The sequence below is a fragment of the Microcaecilia unicolor genome, chromosome 5 (assembly GCF_901765095.1).
Source record: "Microcaecilia unicolor chromosome 5, aMicUni1.1, whole genome shotgun sequence".
NCBI classification, from domain to species: domain Eukaryota; kingdom Metazoa; phylum Chordata; class Amphibia; order Gymnophiona; family Siphonopidae; genus Microcaecilia; species Microcaecilia unicolor.
The window spans coordinates 80,055,270-80,073,700 of record NC_044035.1 but is presented as its reverse complement, the minus strand read 5'-3'; the positions used below and the strand labels follow the sequence as shown (position 1 = coordinate 80,073,700).

The 18,431-nt window shown below is 47.8% G+C and overlaps 1 protein-coding gene across 1 annotated transcript in view; it reads left to right on the top strand.

Annotated features, from left to right (window-relative positions):
- The window catches only part of LOC115470114 (protein FRA10AC1), a 103,564-nt gene that overhangs the window by 70,395 nt on the left and 14,738 nt on the right, over window positions 1-18,431 (top strand). Inside the window, exons 9-11 of the mRNA XM_030203040.1 lie at window positions 1,629-1,742; window positions 5,468-5,510; window positions 7,906-8,024. Coding sequence (XP_030058900.1) covers window positions 1,629-1,742; window positions 5,468-5,510; window positions 7,906-8,024 — 276 coding nt within the window. The remainder of the gene's footprint in view (window positions 1-1,628; window positions 1,743-5,467; window positions 5,511-7,905; window positions 8,025-18,431) is intronic.

Below are 18,431 nucleotides of genomic sequence, written 5' to 3'. Positions count from 1 at the left end.
GTAAGCCCAATGCTGGCTTACTGCTCGCTCTTTCAGGACTGCCACCGGCTGAACAGAGCCGCCAACAGTTGTCCCGCCCCGAACACGTGCCATTTCCAGGGGAAAAAGAAAACCTCCGGAAATGGCTTGTGTGGTGATAACCCAACAGTAATCGGACATTGCCGCGCGCTGCCTGGTTACAGCTGGGTTAGCGCGGGAGCCCGTATCGCCACCTCAATGGGTGGCGGTAAGGGCTCCCCGTCACATAGACACGTGGTAAGAGTTCTCTTGTCCCATAGCCATGTGTGCTGGGGGCCTTTTTACCCATGGCGATAAAAGGCCCTGGCGCATGGGAAACCGTCCCCGCCACCAGCGCAGGGCCCTTTTTCCTGCAGCTTGGTAAAAGGGCCCCTGTTTTGGCATTTAGTTGTTATTAAAACAGGTCTAGCCAAAAATGTACTATTTTTTGCCTTGGACGTGTTTACAATGTTCCATTATCACAGAAAACTGCTCACATCGTAAGTCCACCCTAGTCCCGACGAAAACACGCCCCCCTTGAGATTTAGACGAATTGCATAGAAAATGTATTAAAAATGATATTTGAAAATAACGATTTGGTTGGTTTTATGAAAAATGCATCAATCTGTCGCTTTGTTCCATTTTTTTGGACATATTTCTGTTTTGAAAATGAGCCCGTAAATGACTGCTAATGTAGACTAATGCTAAGGTGAAAGAGGCAGCTAAAGCCAAAAGATCAACTTTTAGAAAAGTGAACACAGACCCAACTGAGGAAAATAGTGATGAGCAAAAGTATTGGCAGGTTGAATGTAAAACTATAATAAGGCAGGCCAACAGAAACTTTGAAAAAAAATTTGCCACAGAGGCAAAAACTAATACTATTAACTTTCTCAAGTACACTTCATCCAAAACACATTTGAGGGAGTCAGTTTGACCTGCTAGATGACTAAGGATTAAAAGGAATGCTCAAGAAGGATAAAATAGGAGTATAAAAAAATAAGGGGCCCTCTTATTAATCTGCGTTAGGCACCAATGTGTGCCTAACACAGCAAAAAATGGACTACGGTAGGACATGCTACAGGGTTACGTGATAATTTTTGAATGTGTGCGCACACTAAATAGTTTAAAAAAAAATTTTTTGAGGGGGCATGTCTGGCGGAGAGTGGGCATTCCTACGCTAACCAGTTAGCGCATCTGTATTACCATGCTTTAACTGGTTAGTGGACGGATAACCAGGAGCCCTTACTGCCTACAAAATAGGTGGTGGTAAGTGGTGATGTGGTAATTTTTTAAAATAGCTGCACACCAATGGAAACAGCACACAGCCATTAATGGAGAAAATAGGAGAAAGGCATTTTTATGGCTGTGGTAAAAATAACCTTAGCATGCAGGAAATACTTTCTACATATAAAAAGGTTTGAAAATCACTATCCTTGAATGTAAGCCCTTGGCTAAGCTCCCTGCACTTTCCCATGGTATCGTGAGTTTTGAGTGGAGTGGGGGAGGTTTGGAGATAGTTAGTAGAGAGAGATCCCAACATATAGAACAAGCCAAGCCAGCACATACAGTCAGCAGACTGCAGAATTGAATGTAACTGTTAATTTTACTTTGCATTTTTTAATTTTGTGCAGGTCAGTTTTTCTGTGGAAGCAAGCACTGTGATGAGAAGGAAGGACTGAAAAGCTGGGAGGTGAATTTTGGTTACATTGAGCATGGCGAGAAAAGGAATGCTCTTGTTAAACTGAGTAAGTTTTTCTAAAGTTAACTCTCTCCAGAAAACTAATAGCAATAGGGCTCCCCACCGCAGGGCCACATGGTAAGAGTTCTCTTACCGCATGGCCATATTTGTCTGGGAGGTTTTTATCCACTGCGTTAAAAAGGGCCCTGGTGTGTGGGAAAAACAGGCCCCCGCAGCTTAGTAAAAGGACCCCTCAGTTTGTTATTCTACACCTGCAACTTTGCTTGTGTGACACAGTTGTACCAGCCAGATACGTTGTGTTGCTGTAACACCTATTATCTGTATTGCTATCCTGCAGCAACACTGCACCAGCCATCTGAATGGTATGCTTGCAAATACCAATAACAGATTATTTAGTACTGCTCAGGCAGCCAGCTATATGCCACACCTACATCTCCTAGCTGTATAGCATAGTGGCAGAAGCTGCCTGAGAGCCTTAACCGCAGTCCATAGTATGGTGCAGTTGCAACACACAATTTGACAGTATGGATATCGCCAACATCTTTATAACATGGATTCAACAGGCACCTGTATGGCATAGATGCAGCTGGCAAATGTATGATGTAGATGTAGCAGACAGCTGTACCACATACATACAGCAGTCGGTTCTGTGGCATACAATCAGCTGTATTCCATAGAGGCAGCATGCATGGCATAGATTTAGCTGGCAGTAGTATGATATCGATACAGCACACAGCTGTATGGCGCTCATACAGAAACCATCTTTATGGTGTAGCTCTATAGAGGCTGACTGAGATTCAGATTTAGCACCAAGACTGAGCTGAAATCTGGGTTCTGGTTTTGTTCAAAAATGCCTGTGCATTTTTGGCTGAAACCTCAAGCATTCGATGGACGGGCAAGCTCGCATTGTGCAGCGGTGTGTGACTTTAGTCATGTCTGTTTGCTTCATCTGCTGACTGCAACAGCAGCGTCTTGCCCTCATGCCACACTCTCAGTTTCACTGGGTACAACAGCGCAAACTGTATTCCCTTTTGATGGAGTGTGGCGCAATACAGAGATATTTGTTTCCTCAAAGTTACTGCCTTGATAGAATAATCATTAAAAATGAGAATTCGGCTCCCCTCGTATTCAAGCAATCCCCCTCGTCGGTACGTTCTCAGTATCTGTTCCCTTTCCTTCCAGTTATTGTACTGTGCTATTGCTCCCCTTGACTTCCTTTCTCCTTGCGTTTTGCTCCTGATCTGGTGAGCTCTTTCACAGCCATATTGGCCTCCAAAGTTTTTCCGGTAGCCATATGCTGAATACTGTATAGAGTTCTGCATCTGATACAGCTTTTGGGAGCCCCACCAATGCAGGTTATTGCGTCTGCTTTGATTCTCTTGCTCCTCAACTTGTGCTTCAAGGGCCGTCGTGACCGACTGCAGTGTGGCAAGTTGCTGTTCCATCTGGGTCTCTCTCAGGCTTATTTTTGAAAGAGAAGGGCGCCCATCTTTTGACACAAATTGGGAGATGAGCGTCCTTCTCCCAGGGTTGCCCAAATCGGCATAATCAAAAGCTGATTTTGGGTATCCTCAACTGCTTTCCGTCGCGGGGATGACCAAAGTTCCTGTGTGTGTCAGAAGCATAGCGAAGGCGTGACTGGGGCTTGCTTAACACATGGGCGTCCTCGGCAAATAATGGAAAAAAAGAAGGGCGTCCCTGACGAACACTTGGCCGACTTTACTTGTGCCCTAAATGACCAGATGACCACCGGAGGGAATTGGGGATGACCTCCCCTTACTCCCCCAGTGGTCACTAATCCCCACCCACCCTGAAAAAAATGTTTAAATATTTTTTCCAGCCTCAAATATCATACCCAGCTCCATGACAGCAGTATGCAGGTCCCTGGAGCAGTTTTCGTGGGTACTGCAGTGCACTTCAGGCAGGCGGACCCAGGCCCATTCCCCCCCTCCACCTGTTAAACTTTTGGTGGTAAATGTGAGCCCTCCAAATCCCACCACAAAACCACTGTACCCACATCTATGTGCCCCCCTTCATCCCTAAGGGCTATGGTAGTGGTGTGCAGTTGTGGGGAGTGGGGTTTGGGGGGCTCCACCCAAGGTAAGGGAGCTGTTCACCTGGGAGCAATTTGTGAAGTCCACTGCAGTGCCCCCTAGGGTGCTTGGTTGGTGTCCTGGCATGTGAGGGGGACCAGTGCACTATGAATGCTGGCTCCTCCCATGACCAAATGGCTTGGATTTGGTTGTTTCTGAGATGGGCGTCCTCGGTTTCCATTATCGCTCCATTATCGCCGAAAATCGGGGACGACCATCTCTAGGAACGACCATCTCTAAGGTCGACCTAAATGTTGAGATTTGAGCGTCCCCGACCGTATTAGCGAAACGAAAGATGGCCGCCCATCTCATTTCGATAATAAGGGTTTCCCTGCCCCTTTGCGGGGACGTCCTGCAGGGACGCCCTCAGGAAAACTTGGGCGCCCTGTTCGATTATGCCCTTCTTTGTCTTCCCAATCAGATATCCGTTCCTCCACATCCGTTAATCTCTGGCCGTAGGAGTCATATCTCTCTCTGTGTTTTTCCCTTGCCGATTGCAACTTGTTGATGCGATCCTCCAGGGCCGCTGCCACAGACCAAGATATCTTTCACCCAGTCGCCCACTTGTATTGTAAACACCTGCTGGGAGTCCTCCATTTTGGGAGGGCTTGTTTTCAGGTTTTCCCACAGCGGATGGACAGCTAAGATCACACCTGCACAAGAAGAGGATCAGCGGAGACCAGGTCTGTAATTTTACTTAAATTGTTGCCTGCAAGTAGGGATATTTAGCTGATTTTGCTGGGTTAGTGCAGGAGCTCCACTCCTTCACATCTTCTCAGGAAGCATCACGTGACTTCTCCCCTCTTTCCTTCTAAACAGGATTCTTTTGTGTTTGTCCAACGCATTTTTGAATTCAGTTACCGTTTTCATTTCCACCACCTCCCGTGGGAGGGCATTCCAAGTATCTACCTCCCTCTCCATGAAAAAAAAAGTACTTTTGACAGTATTCCTGAGTCTGCCCCCTTTCAACCCCAATTCATGTCCTCTAGTTCTATCACCTTCCTGTCTCTGGAAAAGGTTTGTTTGTGGATTAATATCTTTCAAATATTTGAACATCTGTATCGTATCACCCCTGTCTCTCCTTGTACGTCTTGCAACGCAAATACTATACAATTTTTGTCGCATTTCTTTGAACCGCTTCAAGTCTTTTTACATCTTTAGTAAGATACTACCTCCAAAACTGAACACAGTAGTCCAAGTGGGGCCTCACCAATGACTTGTACAGGGGCATCATCACCTCCTTTCTTCTACTGGTTATACCCCTCTTTATTTGATACCCAGATACTTGCTGCTGGTATCCAGGTTTGGCCTGGCACTGAATTTATTGGTATGAAAAGCCTGTGGAAGCCAGCATTTAAAATTAATTCTAGTCCCTGATAATTGATGATATATCTGACTACAAAATTATCTCGGAGCTGGTAATGTAATGTGTTAGGATGGGCTAAAAATTAGAATGGGCATTCGGCTTCAGTTCTCCAGTTTATCATGCATTTGATTTTGAGCAGAACATGTGTGTGTGTCCCAGTTCTCCTCAAATTAAAAGGGTAGGATCATCAAGATAGAGATTTCAATGGTTTATTATCATACGTAGAATTAAATATGTTGCTGATGCTGTATAAGCAGTAATATAAATTTTGAAGGTCTCTAATTGTTTTTTGTTTTGTTTTGTTAATTTCAGGGCTGTGTCCAGAGTGTTCCTATAAATTAAACTTTCATCACAGGTAATACAGCCTTATGACAACATTACAGCATTATGTATTCTATTAATTCCAGGAATTGAAATTTGTTTAAAGGAAGCGAAGTAGTTAGGAGAGTGTGTGTGAAAAAACGTAGGCTTTTTTTCTTTTCTTTTTTTCATTCATCTGATTTCTGTTTTAGTGTTGGATTTTGCCTTTATTATTTGTTTGTTTGTTTGTTAGGACTTATTTACTGCCTTTTTACAGTAAGAATAGATCAAGTATGAGCAATAGACAATTACAGCAGTAAAAATATTCAAAAACAATACAAAGTATGACATGGTATACTATTTACAATGTCCACACAACACGTAATAGAACATTATAGGTGATAGCGAAGGGTAAAGCAAAGATGTAACATATAGAAGGGTAAGAAAGTAGGAAGAGTTAGAAAGTAAGGTGATTAATTTAAAGAAAGTTGCACATGAGGTCAGAGAAATGGTTAAATGTTATCTCAGCTAGAGGAGGAGTGGATAAACATGTCCTGCTGCAGTATATGCAGCCTGAGTACTCCTTGTGTGTGTGAGTGAGACTAGCAAGTTAGTTACTTCTTCCAGTAAAGGCCTGGTTGAAGAGCCAAGCTTTCACCTGCTTCCTGAAGTACAGATAGTCTTGTGTTAAGCACAGCCTTTCAGGCAGTGCATTCCAGAGTGTGGGGGCTACTCCGGAGAAGGCTCACTTACGGGTATCACATCATGTAATGTCTTTTGGAGAGTGTGTGGTTAGTTATTAGCCCAATGAATGTTTTAAAGTAGAACCTTTTGGGACCTCAGTGGTTAGGGTAGTGTTATATAGCATTTATTGTTTACATTCTTTACAAGTAGTCATCTGTGTTTTTACTGTGGATGATAAATCTAGAACAGTGCTTCAGAAGTGTATTAAAGTTTGTCAAGCTTAACAACCTAACCACGTAACACAAATAACTTGGTGATATTTCAGGCTATCTCTGGACAACTCAAAGCCTATTGTATGATACTTTTGTATAGACCAGTGTGCTGATGACTTAACAGTGAAACCTGCTTAAGGCCTCTTGTCGTTCTAGCGGTCCCCTGTGAGGCAATGCTGACGAAGCCCATTCACTTTGAATGGGTTTTGTTGGCATTGTCACACAGGAACTGCTAGTGTGGCTTGATAAAGGAGGCTGTTAAGCTTACGGTGTGCCGTTGACCCAACGCAGGCACCAGCTGTAGTTCTGCCCGCAGTGCATGGCATTTCTGGCAGTAGGGAAAATTAGGTCCCTATTTTTTTACTGCAGCGGTTACCCGGTGGCAATCAGGCAGCTCCAGGGGGTGGCGGTAAGTGCTCTCCCCTCCCCCGCATGGCCATGTGGTAAGTGCAATCTCACCGCATGGCTGTTTCTTTTTTCTGCCTTTTTACGTGCTGTGGTAAAAATGGCCTCAAGATTTGGCAAAAATGGCTGTCGATGCTAGCGCAGGGCCCCTTTTACCGCAGCTTAGTAAAAGGGCCCCTAAGTGAATTATGTTGAGTTCTTATGCTGAACTATTACTATTTTGAAAGATCCTCAAGGTTGAGGCCGTAAAGGCTGGACCTTCCATCTGATTTGAAGACCTGCAGACAAGAAGAAACAGTAATAAGACCTATAGAATGTGTAGATAAAGACTGAAGACAGAAGACGCCTTGAGCTAGAGGAAACTTTAAACAGTAGTAAGATTGGACAGAAGATGTATTTAAAGACTAAAATTTAGCTGAAACTGTTGTGATAGAAATTCTAGGGGGACTTTTATGCAGTATCATTTTATATGGGAGTTAAGAATGGTAGTTATGTATAAGCTTGCAATAATTAATTAACATCAGCATTTCCATGGGAAAAACAATGCTATACCCACTGAAATATGCTTTTATAAAATTGGTCACTCAATATGCAGGCAAACTTAATGCACATACATAGTAAATGATGGCAGATAAAGACCTCCTCCATACAATCTATTTATTTATCTATTTAGATTTTGCTCACACCTTTTTCAGTAGTAACTCAAGGTGAGTTACATTCAGGTACACTGGATATTTCTCTGTCCCAGGAGGGCTCACAATCTAAGTTTATACCTGAGGCGATGGAGGGTTAAGTGACTTGCCCAAGATCACAAGGAGCAGTAGTGGGATTTGAACCGGCCACCTCTGGATTGCAAGACTGGTGCTCTAACCACTAGGCCACTCCTCCACTCTATACAATCTATACAGTCAATCTATACAACATGTAGGTTTAGTTGTACCTAGTGGAGGTGTTTCAGGGCTTAGATACAGCAAAACAACAAGCAAGTCAGGCATGTAGAGCTTAGAAATATAGCTGCTTAATGGAAACTGTAGATGAACATTTCTGAAGCCTGCAGTTACTTAAGAACTTTTTCTTTTCTTACAACAGAAAGAGAGAAGTCAAACCAAATAAGAAAAGACCAAAAAGTGATGAAGGGCATGAAGAGCCATCATGTAAGAAGTCCAGATTATCACATTCAAAGCACAGTAAGAAAAGGAAGGATCAAGGTAATGGGACACTGTGTTATGATCTTTTTGAGAAAACTGAAAAACATAAATTGGCAAATAATTGTTATAACAATGGCAGGTACTCTGCTAATGGCAAAATTCATGTTTCTTGAACTGTGAAGAATACAGAAAATTGTCATTGAAGCAGATTGTAAAGTTCAGCAAATCTCTTGCCACAGTTTTGTTTAGTGAAGAAGTCAGTGAGTGGTATGTGTGTGCATTGAGCAATGTACTGTGTTGAGAACCCCTGCTTCCATATCATCAAGCTGATCAATCCATAGACTGGTGGGTTGTGTCCATCTACCAGCAGGTGGAGATAGAGAGCAAACTTTTGCCTCCCTATATGTGGTCATGTGCTGCCGGAAACTCCACAGTATGTTCTCTATCTCAGCAGGTGGTGGTCACACACAGCAGCAGCTCTGGCTAGGCCTCCAAGCCTAATCCTTAGGTTTTGTTGAGGCCTGGGGTTGAGGGCTCTTTTGAGCAAGTGCAAACCTGGTGGTACCAGGTCCCTCCTTTTCTCCCCCCTCCCGCTGGCTCCGTTTAAAAAAAAAAAAAAAATATTTTTAAACGTCTTTAAAGGCGTTTAATTCGACGTTTCTTTAAACGTTCATTGCAGCTACTCACTGGGACACCAGTTCGTTACAGCTCGGAGCGGCAAGCAGGTAATTTTACCTTTTTATAGCGGGCAGGGGGTTCCCCGATTCTTCTCCTCGTGGCAATGGCGTCGGAGGGCGAGGGCGCAAAGGGTCGCTCCCCGGATCGCTGGAGCGCTTCTAGAGGGGATGCGGGGGTTTTACAACCTGATTCGCCCTTGATGGGTGATAGTTTAGTGACCGATGAATGTCCCGGTCGTTCCTCCGGCGTGGCGGTTTTTTCCCGCCATAAACGCCCATCCCCCGCTCCTCGCCTCCGCCATCTTGGCCGGCCACGCGGCTCGGACGGCTTCTTCGGGGCCGCCCTTGAGGTTGGAGACATTAATGCCATGAACGCCCTTAATTTGGGCGACGGCACAAAAGCGGCTAAAGTTAAGCGCCGTTCTTCCCGCGCGGCTCCTTCACGGAGTTTCGCGCCGGACGCCATTTTGGATGCGCAGCATGTCTCTCCCCCGCTATTGCGAGCGCCGGTTGAGAGTGTGTCTAGGGCTGTTGCCCAGGCTGCGGAAGTGCACAGTCTGGGGGGTTTCTCCCCCGAGTTTGTTTTGCTGCTGCATCAGGCTTTCCTCATGCAAAACGCTGCCCCTGCTCCCTCTTCTGATAAAGAGGTTGAGGTTCCCAGAGGTAAACGCCCTCGGGTTGATTTCCAGGCCTTGGAGGACTTTTGTCTCCTCCGATGTAGATGAGGGCAGCGTGTCTGAGGTCTCCCAACGATCCTTTGCGGATTCCTTGGAGGAGATAGATCCCCGCTCGGATGGAGCGGATGACCCCTCTGCAGCGCGGCTTTTTAGCCCAGAGGATTTGCCCAACCTGTTGTTACAGGCCATGGACACTTTGAAGATTTCCTCTCCGGAGGACGTCTCTCCCTCAGCCCCTGTTGGCTCTGCCATTATGCTGGGGACGAAGCGCCCGCCTAGAACCTTCCACGTGCATGATGCCATGCACACCTTAATTGCGGCTCAATGGGATGTCCCGGAAACGAGCCTTAAAGTGGCTAGGGCTATGTCCCGCCTCTATCCTTTGGCTGTGAGTGAACGTGAGGCCTATCTGTGGCCTACCGTGGATTCTTTAATCACTGCGGTGACTAAGAAAACGGCGTTGCCGGTGGAAGGTGGCACGGCCCTAAAGGACGCCCAAGACAGAAGATTGGAGGCGGCCTTAAGGTCGTCCTTGGAAGCAGCTGCTTTAAGTTTGCAGGCCTCAGTTTGCGGCTCCTATGTGGCCAGGGCGTGCCGGACTATGGTGCAGCGGGCTTCCCCCTCGGATCATTCCTTGAGGGCTGATTGGCCGGCCCTGGAATCGGGCTTAGCCTATTTGGCAGACTTGCTGTATGATGTCTGGAGAGCCTCAGCTAAAGGCATGGCTCAGACAGTCTCTGCGCGGCGGTGGCTTTGGCTGAAACATTGGTCTGCTGACCACGCCTCTAAATCCCGCCTGGCTAGATTGCCTTTTAAAGGCAAGTTGCTCTTTGGGGTCGAGCTGGACAAAATCGTGACCGATCTCGGCACGTCTAAGGGCAAGAAATTACCAGAGGTCAGGGCTCGGGTTAGTACTCGTCCCGATACCTCCATACCGCCCGGGCAAGTCGGGTTCCTCTGCCCCCTCTTCCTTCAAGAGGAATTTCTCCCCCAAGCAGCATTCCTTTCGCAGAGACCGCCGTCCCGGAGGTGCTCCCTCCGGTCCTCCCCCAGGGTCTCGTACCCAATGACGGGGCCTTGGTCCACGCCCCAGTGCAGATTGGAGGACGGCTGTCCTCGTTTCTGGGCGAGTGGACCACTATAACTTCAGACGCGTGGGTGCTGGAAGTCATCAGAGACGGCTACAAGCTAGAGTTCTGCCAACCCTTAAGAGACGGGTTTGTACTCTCTCCCTGCAAGTCTCCGGTCAAGCTGTGGTAGTGCAGCAGACCTTGGACAACCTGATCCGCCTGGGTGCGGTCGTTCCGGTGCCAAAAAATCAGATTGGCAAGGGACGTTACTCCATTTACTTTGTGGTTCCAAAGAAAGGAGGTTCTGTCCGGCCTATCCTCGACCTCAAAGGGGTCAATCGGGCCTGGAAAGTGAGGCACTTTCGCATGGAGACTCTCCGCTCTGTTATAGCGGCAGTGAAGGCAGGAGAGTTCTTGGCTTCCTTGGACATCAAGGAAGCGTACCTGCATATTCCCATCTGGCCTCCTCTCCAACGCTTTCTGCGTTTTACAGTCCTGAGACGACACTTCCAGTTCAGAGCCCTCCCTTTCGGGTTGGCTACTGCTCCGCGGACCTTTTCCAAAGTAATGGGGGTCATAGCGGCCTTCCTGCTAAAGGAAGGAGTACAAGTCCATCCTTATCTGGACGACTGGTTGATCCGAGCCCCCTCTTATGCAGAGTGCGGCAAAGCTATGGACCGGGTAGTTGCTCTTTTGAGCTCCCTGGGATGGATCATCAACTGGAAGAAGAGCCAGCTGCGCCCGACTCAGTCCCTGGTGTATCTGGGAGTTCGATTCGACACCCAAGTGGGCAGAGTGTTCCTGCCAGACAATCGGATTGTCAAGCTTCAGGCTCAGGTGGACTAGTTCCTAGTAGCCTCTCCTATTCGGGCTTGGGACTACGTGCAGCTGTTGGGCTCTATGACGGCCACGATGGAAGTAGTGCCCTGGGCCAGGGCTCATATGAGACCACTACAGCTATCTCTGCTGCTGCGCTGGACTCCGATGTCGGAGGATTATGCTGTGCGCCTTCCCGTGGACCCAGCAGTGCGCAAGGCGCTGAGCTGGCGGACGCAGACAGACAAGTTGTCTGCAGGATTGCCTCTGGTGACCCGGAGTGGATTGTCGTCACGACAGACGCCTCTTGATGGGCTGGGGAGCCCACTGCTTGAGAGGACAGCGCAGGGGCTCTAGTCTCCTGCAGAGGCAAGTGGTCTATCAACCTCCTGGAACTCAGAGCCATTCGGTTGGTGTTATTGGAGTTCATCCGGTACTGGTGTTGAAGCCTGTACGGGTCCTGTCGGACAATTGCCACGGCTGTGGCCTATATCAACCGCCAGGACGGTACCAGAGCGCCCTCTAGCCAAGGAGGCTATGAGTCTTTGCCAGTGGGCGGAAGCGAACCTGGAGCAGCTTTCAGCGGCCCACCATTGCCGGAGTCATGAATGTCAAGGCGGACTTTCTCAGTCGCATACCTTGGAGCACGGGAGAGTGGCAACTATCTGCTCAGGCGTTCTTGGACATCACGAAGCGCTGGGGCCAGCCGAGCCTAGATCTGATGGCGTCATCGGCCAATGGCCAAGTGCCGCGCTTTTTCAGCAGAGGACGGGACCCTCGATCCCTGGGAGTAGATGCTCTTCTCCAACAGTGGCCGACACAAGAGCTCCTCTATGTGTTCCCGCCCTGGCCCGTGTTGGGCAGGGTGCTAGACCGGGTGGCAAAGCATCCCGGCAGGGTAATCCTGGTGGGTCCGGATTGGCCCAGACGTCCCTGGTATGCGGACTTGTTCAGGCTCTCAGTCGACGATCCTCTGCGGCTGTCAGTGGAGCAGGGCCTGTTACATCAGGGTCCCGTGGTGTTGGAGGATCCCTCTCCCTTTGGTCTTACGGCCTGGCTATTGAGCGGCAGCGTCTGAGGAAGAAGGGCTTCTCAGACAAGGTCATCGCCACTATGCTGAGAGCGAGGAAGCGCTCTACTTCTACTGCTTACGCCAGGGTTTGGCGTATCTTTGCAGCATGGTGTGAAGCAGGCTCACTTTCTCCCTTCACTGCTCCAATTTCTTCAGTGTTGGCGTTCCTGCAAGAAGGTCTGGAGAAAGGCCTGTCGCTCAGTTCTCTTAAAGTCCAGGTAGCGGCTCTGGCTTGCTTCAGGGGCCGCCTGAAGGGTGCTTCCCTGGCTTCGCAGCCAGATGTGGTGCGCTTTCTCAAGGGAGTTAATCACCTGCGCCCTCCTCTGCACTCAGTGGTGCCTGCGTGGAATCTCAACCTGGTGCTAAGAGCATTGCAGAAGCCGCCTTTGGAACCCTTGTCGAGGGCATCTCTGAAAGACCTGACATTGAAAGCAGTCTTTTTGGTGGCTATCACTTCAGACAGAAGAGTTTCCGAGCTCCAGGCGCTCTCATGTCGAGAGCCTTTTCTGCAGTTCACTGAGGCAGGAGTGACTATTCGCACAGTGCCTTCCTTCCTGCCCAAGATTGGTTCTCGCTTCCATGTGAATCAGCAGCTCTGTCTCCCTTCCTTTCGTAGGGAGGACTACCCAGAGGAGTACTCCGCTCTTGAATATCTGGATGTGAGACGAGTCATCATCAGATACTTGGAAGTGACCAATGATTTCCGGAAATCGGATCATCTGTTTGTCCTGTTTGCAGGTCCTCGTAAGGGTCTGCAGGCTGCTAAGCCTACAGTGGCAAGATGGGTCCAGGAAGCCATTGCAGCGGCTTATGTGGCCGCGGGGAAGGTGCCGCCTATCCAGCTGAAGGCTCACTCCACGAGAGCTCAGGCGGCCTCGATGGCAGAGGCCGGATCCGTCTCCTTGGAAGAGATATGCAAGGCGGCAACGTGGGCTTCGGCTCATACATTCTCCAAGCATTACCGTTTGACTGTGGCTGCACGGGCGGAGGCCCGGTTTGGAGCTTCAGTGTTGAGGTCAGGGATTTCTATGTCCTGCCCTGGGTGAGTACTGCTTCGGTACATCCCACCAGTCTATGGATTGATCAGCTTGATGATATGGAAGGTAAAATTATGTATAATCATACCTGATAATTTTCTTTCCATTAATCATAGCTGATCAATCCATAGCCCCTCCCAGATATCTGTACTGTTTATATTCTGGTTGAATTTTAGGTTCAAGTTTAGCCTTCAGTTACTTCAGGAGGACTTCGTGTTCAAGTTCTTCTTTCACTTGGATTCTTCAAGAGTTGAGACGACTTTGTGTTACAGTGAGCTGCTGCATTCCTCTCCCCTCCGTTTTACGGGGCTGGATTGAGACATAAATTCTGCCGGCACTCCCTCCCGCTTTCGTGCGGCTGTAGGGCAGCTTTGTACCCCTCCCGCTTCGGCGGTGTTAGGGTCAGTCAGCTCCTCCCGCGGTTGCGGTTGCAGGATAAGCCAGATCCCCCCGCATCGGCGGGTGTGGTGTCCCTCCCCCGCTCCGCGGGGATGAGCTGGACGGATTCCCCTCCCCCACTTGTGTGGGGATGAGCTGGGTTAATTCCCCTCCCCCGTTTCGGCGGTGGTGAGCTGGGCAGAGTGTCCCTTCGTGGGTGTAATTCTCTAAGTGCTGAGTCCTGCGGATGGAGCTTTGATATCGACATACTGAGGAGTTTCCGGCAGCACATGACCACATATAGGGAGGCAAAAGTTTGCTCTCTATCTCCACCTGCTGGTAGATGGACACAACCCACCAGTCTATGGATTGATCAGCTATGATTAATGGAAAGAAAATTATCAGGTATGATTATACATAATTTTACCTTTAAGTTGTGCAGAAGTCCTCCACCTATGTTCCTGACAGTGAGGGATGCTGTTTTAATATCACATTCATTTATTTGAAGGCATGAATAAACATGTGGATAAAGATGAGCCGGTTGATATAGTGTATCTAGATTTTCAGAAAGCTTTTGATAAAGTTCCTCATGAGAGACTCCTGAGAAAGTTAAAGAGTCATGGGATAGGAGGCAATGTTCTATTGAGGATTAGGAATTGGCTATTGGACAGAAAACAGAGGGTAGGGTTAATATCCATTTTTCTCAATGGAGGAAGATCAATAGTGAAGTGCCGCAGGGATCTGTATTGGGGCCAGTTCTATTTAACATATTTATAAATGATCTGGAAATCAGAACGACAAGTGCGATGATTAAATTTACAGATGACACAAACTGGATTGGAAACTGGTTGACGGACAGGTGGCAGAGGGTGGTGGTAAATGGAATCTGCTTGGAGGAAAGGAAGTTGAGTAGTGGGGTCGGTACTGGGGCTGATTCTGTTTAATATATTTTTGAGAGACATTGCTGAAGGGTTAGAGGGAAAAGTTTGCCTTTTTGCAGATGATATGAAGATAGCCAATAGAGTGGATACCCCAGAGGGAGTAGAAACCATGAGAAGAGTTCTCTAAAAATTAGAAGAATGGTCAAAGGTCTGGCAGTTAAAGTTTAATATGAAGAAGTGCAGAGTGAGACACTTGGGGTGCAGAAATCCAAAGGAGATGTACCAGATAAGAGGAGAGAGATTGATAAGCACTTCCCAAGAGAGGGACCTTGGGTTGATGGTATCTGAGACTGTCAAGGTGATGAAACAGTGTGACAAGATGGTGGCCGCAGCCAGAAGGATGCTAGGCTGCATAGAGAGGGATATAACCAGCAGAAGAAAGGAGGTGTTGATGCCCTGTAAAAGTTATTGTTGAGGCCCCACTTGGAGTATTGTGTTCAGGTTTGGAGGCTGTATCTTGCTAAGGACATAAAAAGACTTGAAGCGATTCAGACAAAAGGGACCAAAATGGTATGGGGTTTAAATCACAAAACATATGAGGAGAGACTTGAGGACCTGAACCTGGAGGAAATGAGAGACAGGAGTGATATGGTGTTGACATTCAGATATTTGAAATATTAGTTTATAAACAAATCTTTTCCAGAGGTAGAAGTAGATGACATGAATTGAGGTTGCAGGGGGGCCGACTCAGGAATATTGTCACAAAGTACTTTTTCACAGAGAGGTTTGTAGATACTTGAAATGCCCTCCTGCAGGAGGTGGTGGAGATGAAAACAGTTACTGAATTCAAAAATGCATGGGAGAAACACAAAGGAATCCTGTACAGAAGGCATGGAATCAAACATGCTTAGTGGTGATTAGATGTCAACACCAGTAATTGGGAAGCAAAGCCAGTGCTGGGCAGACTTCTATGGTGTGTGCTCCGATCATGGCTGGACAGATTCAGTTTCCGTAACTGGAGAACAAGACCAGTGCTGGGCAGACTTCTGTGGTCTATGTCTTGAAAATGGCAAGGACAAATCAAGCTCAAGTATAGGTATCATAACTTGTACTATGAGTTTATCTTGTTGGGCAGACCGGATGGACCGTACTGGTCTTTATCTGCCATCACATTTGACACTGATTTTCCCTTTTGTGAGCAAGTCTCATTAAAGGACAAGAGCTGAATGGACACGGAAAGTAAATTACTTCAACCTTTTCCTGCCCAAACCAAACTGAGGGAAATTGGCAGGGTGGCACTTGGTAATTTGTACTGTACCTGCTCTATGGATAAATGGAGAACTTTGGTTTTCAGTGCTGACAACCTAGCATTTTTCTTGTGACCACTAAATATAAATGGGAAATAATGAAAGTACAGCAGTTTTCTTAGACTTTGCAAAAGCTCAGCCAAAGTGCCCTGTCTTAACTTTGTATTCTGTGGAAAAGTCTATTCCCCCGAATGATTGATTTTCTTAGTTTGCTCTGGTTAGATTTTGTTTTGAGTATATTTCATGACCTATGTACCCTGAAAACAAACATCATTTTGACCTGTGCCCGTTTTTATAACCACATGTAAACACAATTCTTTTCTCAGCCGTGTTCACAAATGACAGGAAAAATCAAACCTTTCAGAAAGTTTTGTCCTTTTTGGGGTGAGGAGAGAGGTGAAATTTTAATTTTTTTTGTTGTTGTTTATAAACAAAAGAGCTCGATATTGAAAAACACTTACATATTTGGTGTAACGCTTATTCTGCAAGTTTTTTTAAAAAAAAATCTGGCAGCATTATGCAGTTATTCCATAACATCTTGCCTAATAAAGGCACTAGTTATGGTGCCTATTTTAAGCTTATTCTATAAAGAAAAGCAGGTGCCTACTTTTTGTTATAGAATACTAGTGCAAGTGGCTAAAAACATGCTGACATGTCCGTTCCATCCAAACTCGAACCATGTACATGCCCACCAGCAAGGTATGTTCCATCAAATCATGATGTGTGCTTTTCCGCCAATTGGTATTCTATAAGAGGCCATTTGTGCATGTAAGTGTCAAGAATACCAGCTTTTACGTGCTTTTCTGCTGCCTAAAACTAGACAGCTCCTTATAAAATTGTCCCTGTAATGCTGGACATCTAATCTATTGTGGGGGCAGTTCTAGCGTTGAGCACCTCTATTTTGATGCCCTTAGAGTAGAGGGCGACTGAAACTGACTCAGAGACTGAAATTCGGTACTCTGTTTCAATTGAAACTGTCACCCCGCACCAGGGGCGTAGCTACGGGTGGGCCTGGATGGGCCCAGGCCCACCCAGTTTAGCCTCAGGCCCGCCCAGAAGCAGATCCAGTTGCCATGACCGTCTCCCACCCCTGCCGCAGCGCTTCATTTAATGTTGTCGGCGCTGCTGTTAGTTTCCCACCCCCGCGGCGGCGCTTTACACTTTACCTGACGGCAACGCTACAGATGCAGCGCTGACGTCCGACGTCCTGCTCCGGGCCTTCCACGCTGATGTAACTTCCTGTTACGGAGGCGGGACGCAGAAGGCCCCAGAGCAGGACGTCGGACGTTAGCTCTGCATCTGTAGCGTTGCCGTCAGGTAAAGTGTAAAGCGCCGCCGCGGGGGTGGGAAACTGTAACAGCAGCGCCGACAACAACATTAAATGAAGCGCTGCGGCAGGGGTGGGAGAGGGTGAGGAAGTCAGTGGGGTGCTGCGTGCTGGCCCAGTAAGGGGAGGCAGGGAGGGGAGGGAACAGAAGGGTGCTGGACTTGCAAGGGGCAGAGGGTTGGAGGGAAGGGAGAGAGATTTTGGGATTTGCAGAGGGGAGGTTGGAGGGAAGGGAGAGAGGTTTTGGGATTTGCAGAAGGGAGGTTGGAAGGAAGGGGAGAGGTTTTGGAATTTGCAGAAGGGAGGTTGGAGGGAAGGGAAGAGGTTTTGGATTGCAGAGGGGAGGTTGGAAGGAAGGGAGAGAAGTTTTGGGATTTGCAGAGGGGAGGTTGGAAGGAAGGAGAGAGGTTTTGGGATTTGCAGAGGGGAGGTTGGAAGGAAGGGAAGAGGTTTTGGGATTTGCAGAGGGGAGGTTGGAGGGAAGGGGAGAGGTTTTGGATTTGCAGAGGGGAGGTTGGAGGGAAGGGAGAGGTTTTGGATATATAGGGGGGGGGTGGAAGGAAGGGGAGAGGTGCTGGATATGCAGGGGGGGTGGAGGGAAAGGGGAGAAGTGCTGGATATGCAGAGGGTTGAAGTGAAGGGGGAGAGGTGCTGGACATGTATGGGAGTTGGATGAAAGGGAAAGAGGTGCTGAACATGTAGGGGGGCTGGATGAAAGGGAGAAATGCTGGACGTGTGTGTGTGGGGGGGGGGGGCTGAAGGAGAGGTGCTGGATATGCAGATGATGAGATGCAGGGAGAAAGAGCCAGATGCATAAGGGAAAGGAAAGAGAGGAAGAGAAGCTGGTGGGGGGTGGGATCAGAGAGGAGAGGGACACATTGGTGTGGAGGAGGGAGAAAGGGGACCTAGGGAAGTATACAGATACAGAAGGGAGATGATGGGCATTAGGTGGGAGCATGGGGACAGGGACACAAATGTGAGATGCTGTATGGGGATGGCACAGAGGGGTAATGCCTGATCAAGGGGGGGTATAGAATAGAGATAAAATGCTGGACACTGGAGAGGGGGGTATATGGACACGGGGTGGGGGGGGGGAGATACCAGACAAGGGAGAGAATAGGAATGCAGAAGGGATATGCTGGGCATGGGGTGCATAGGTGCACAGAGGAATGATGATGGATGAGGGGATATGAACACAGGGGAGATAATGAACAAGGAAATATAG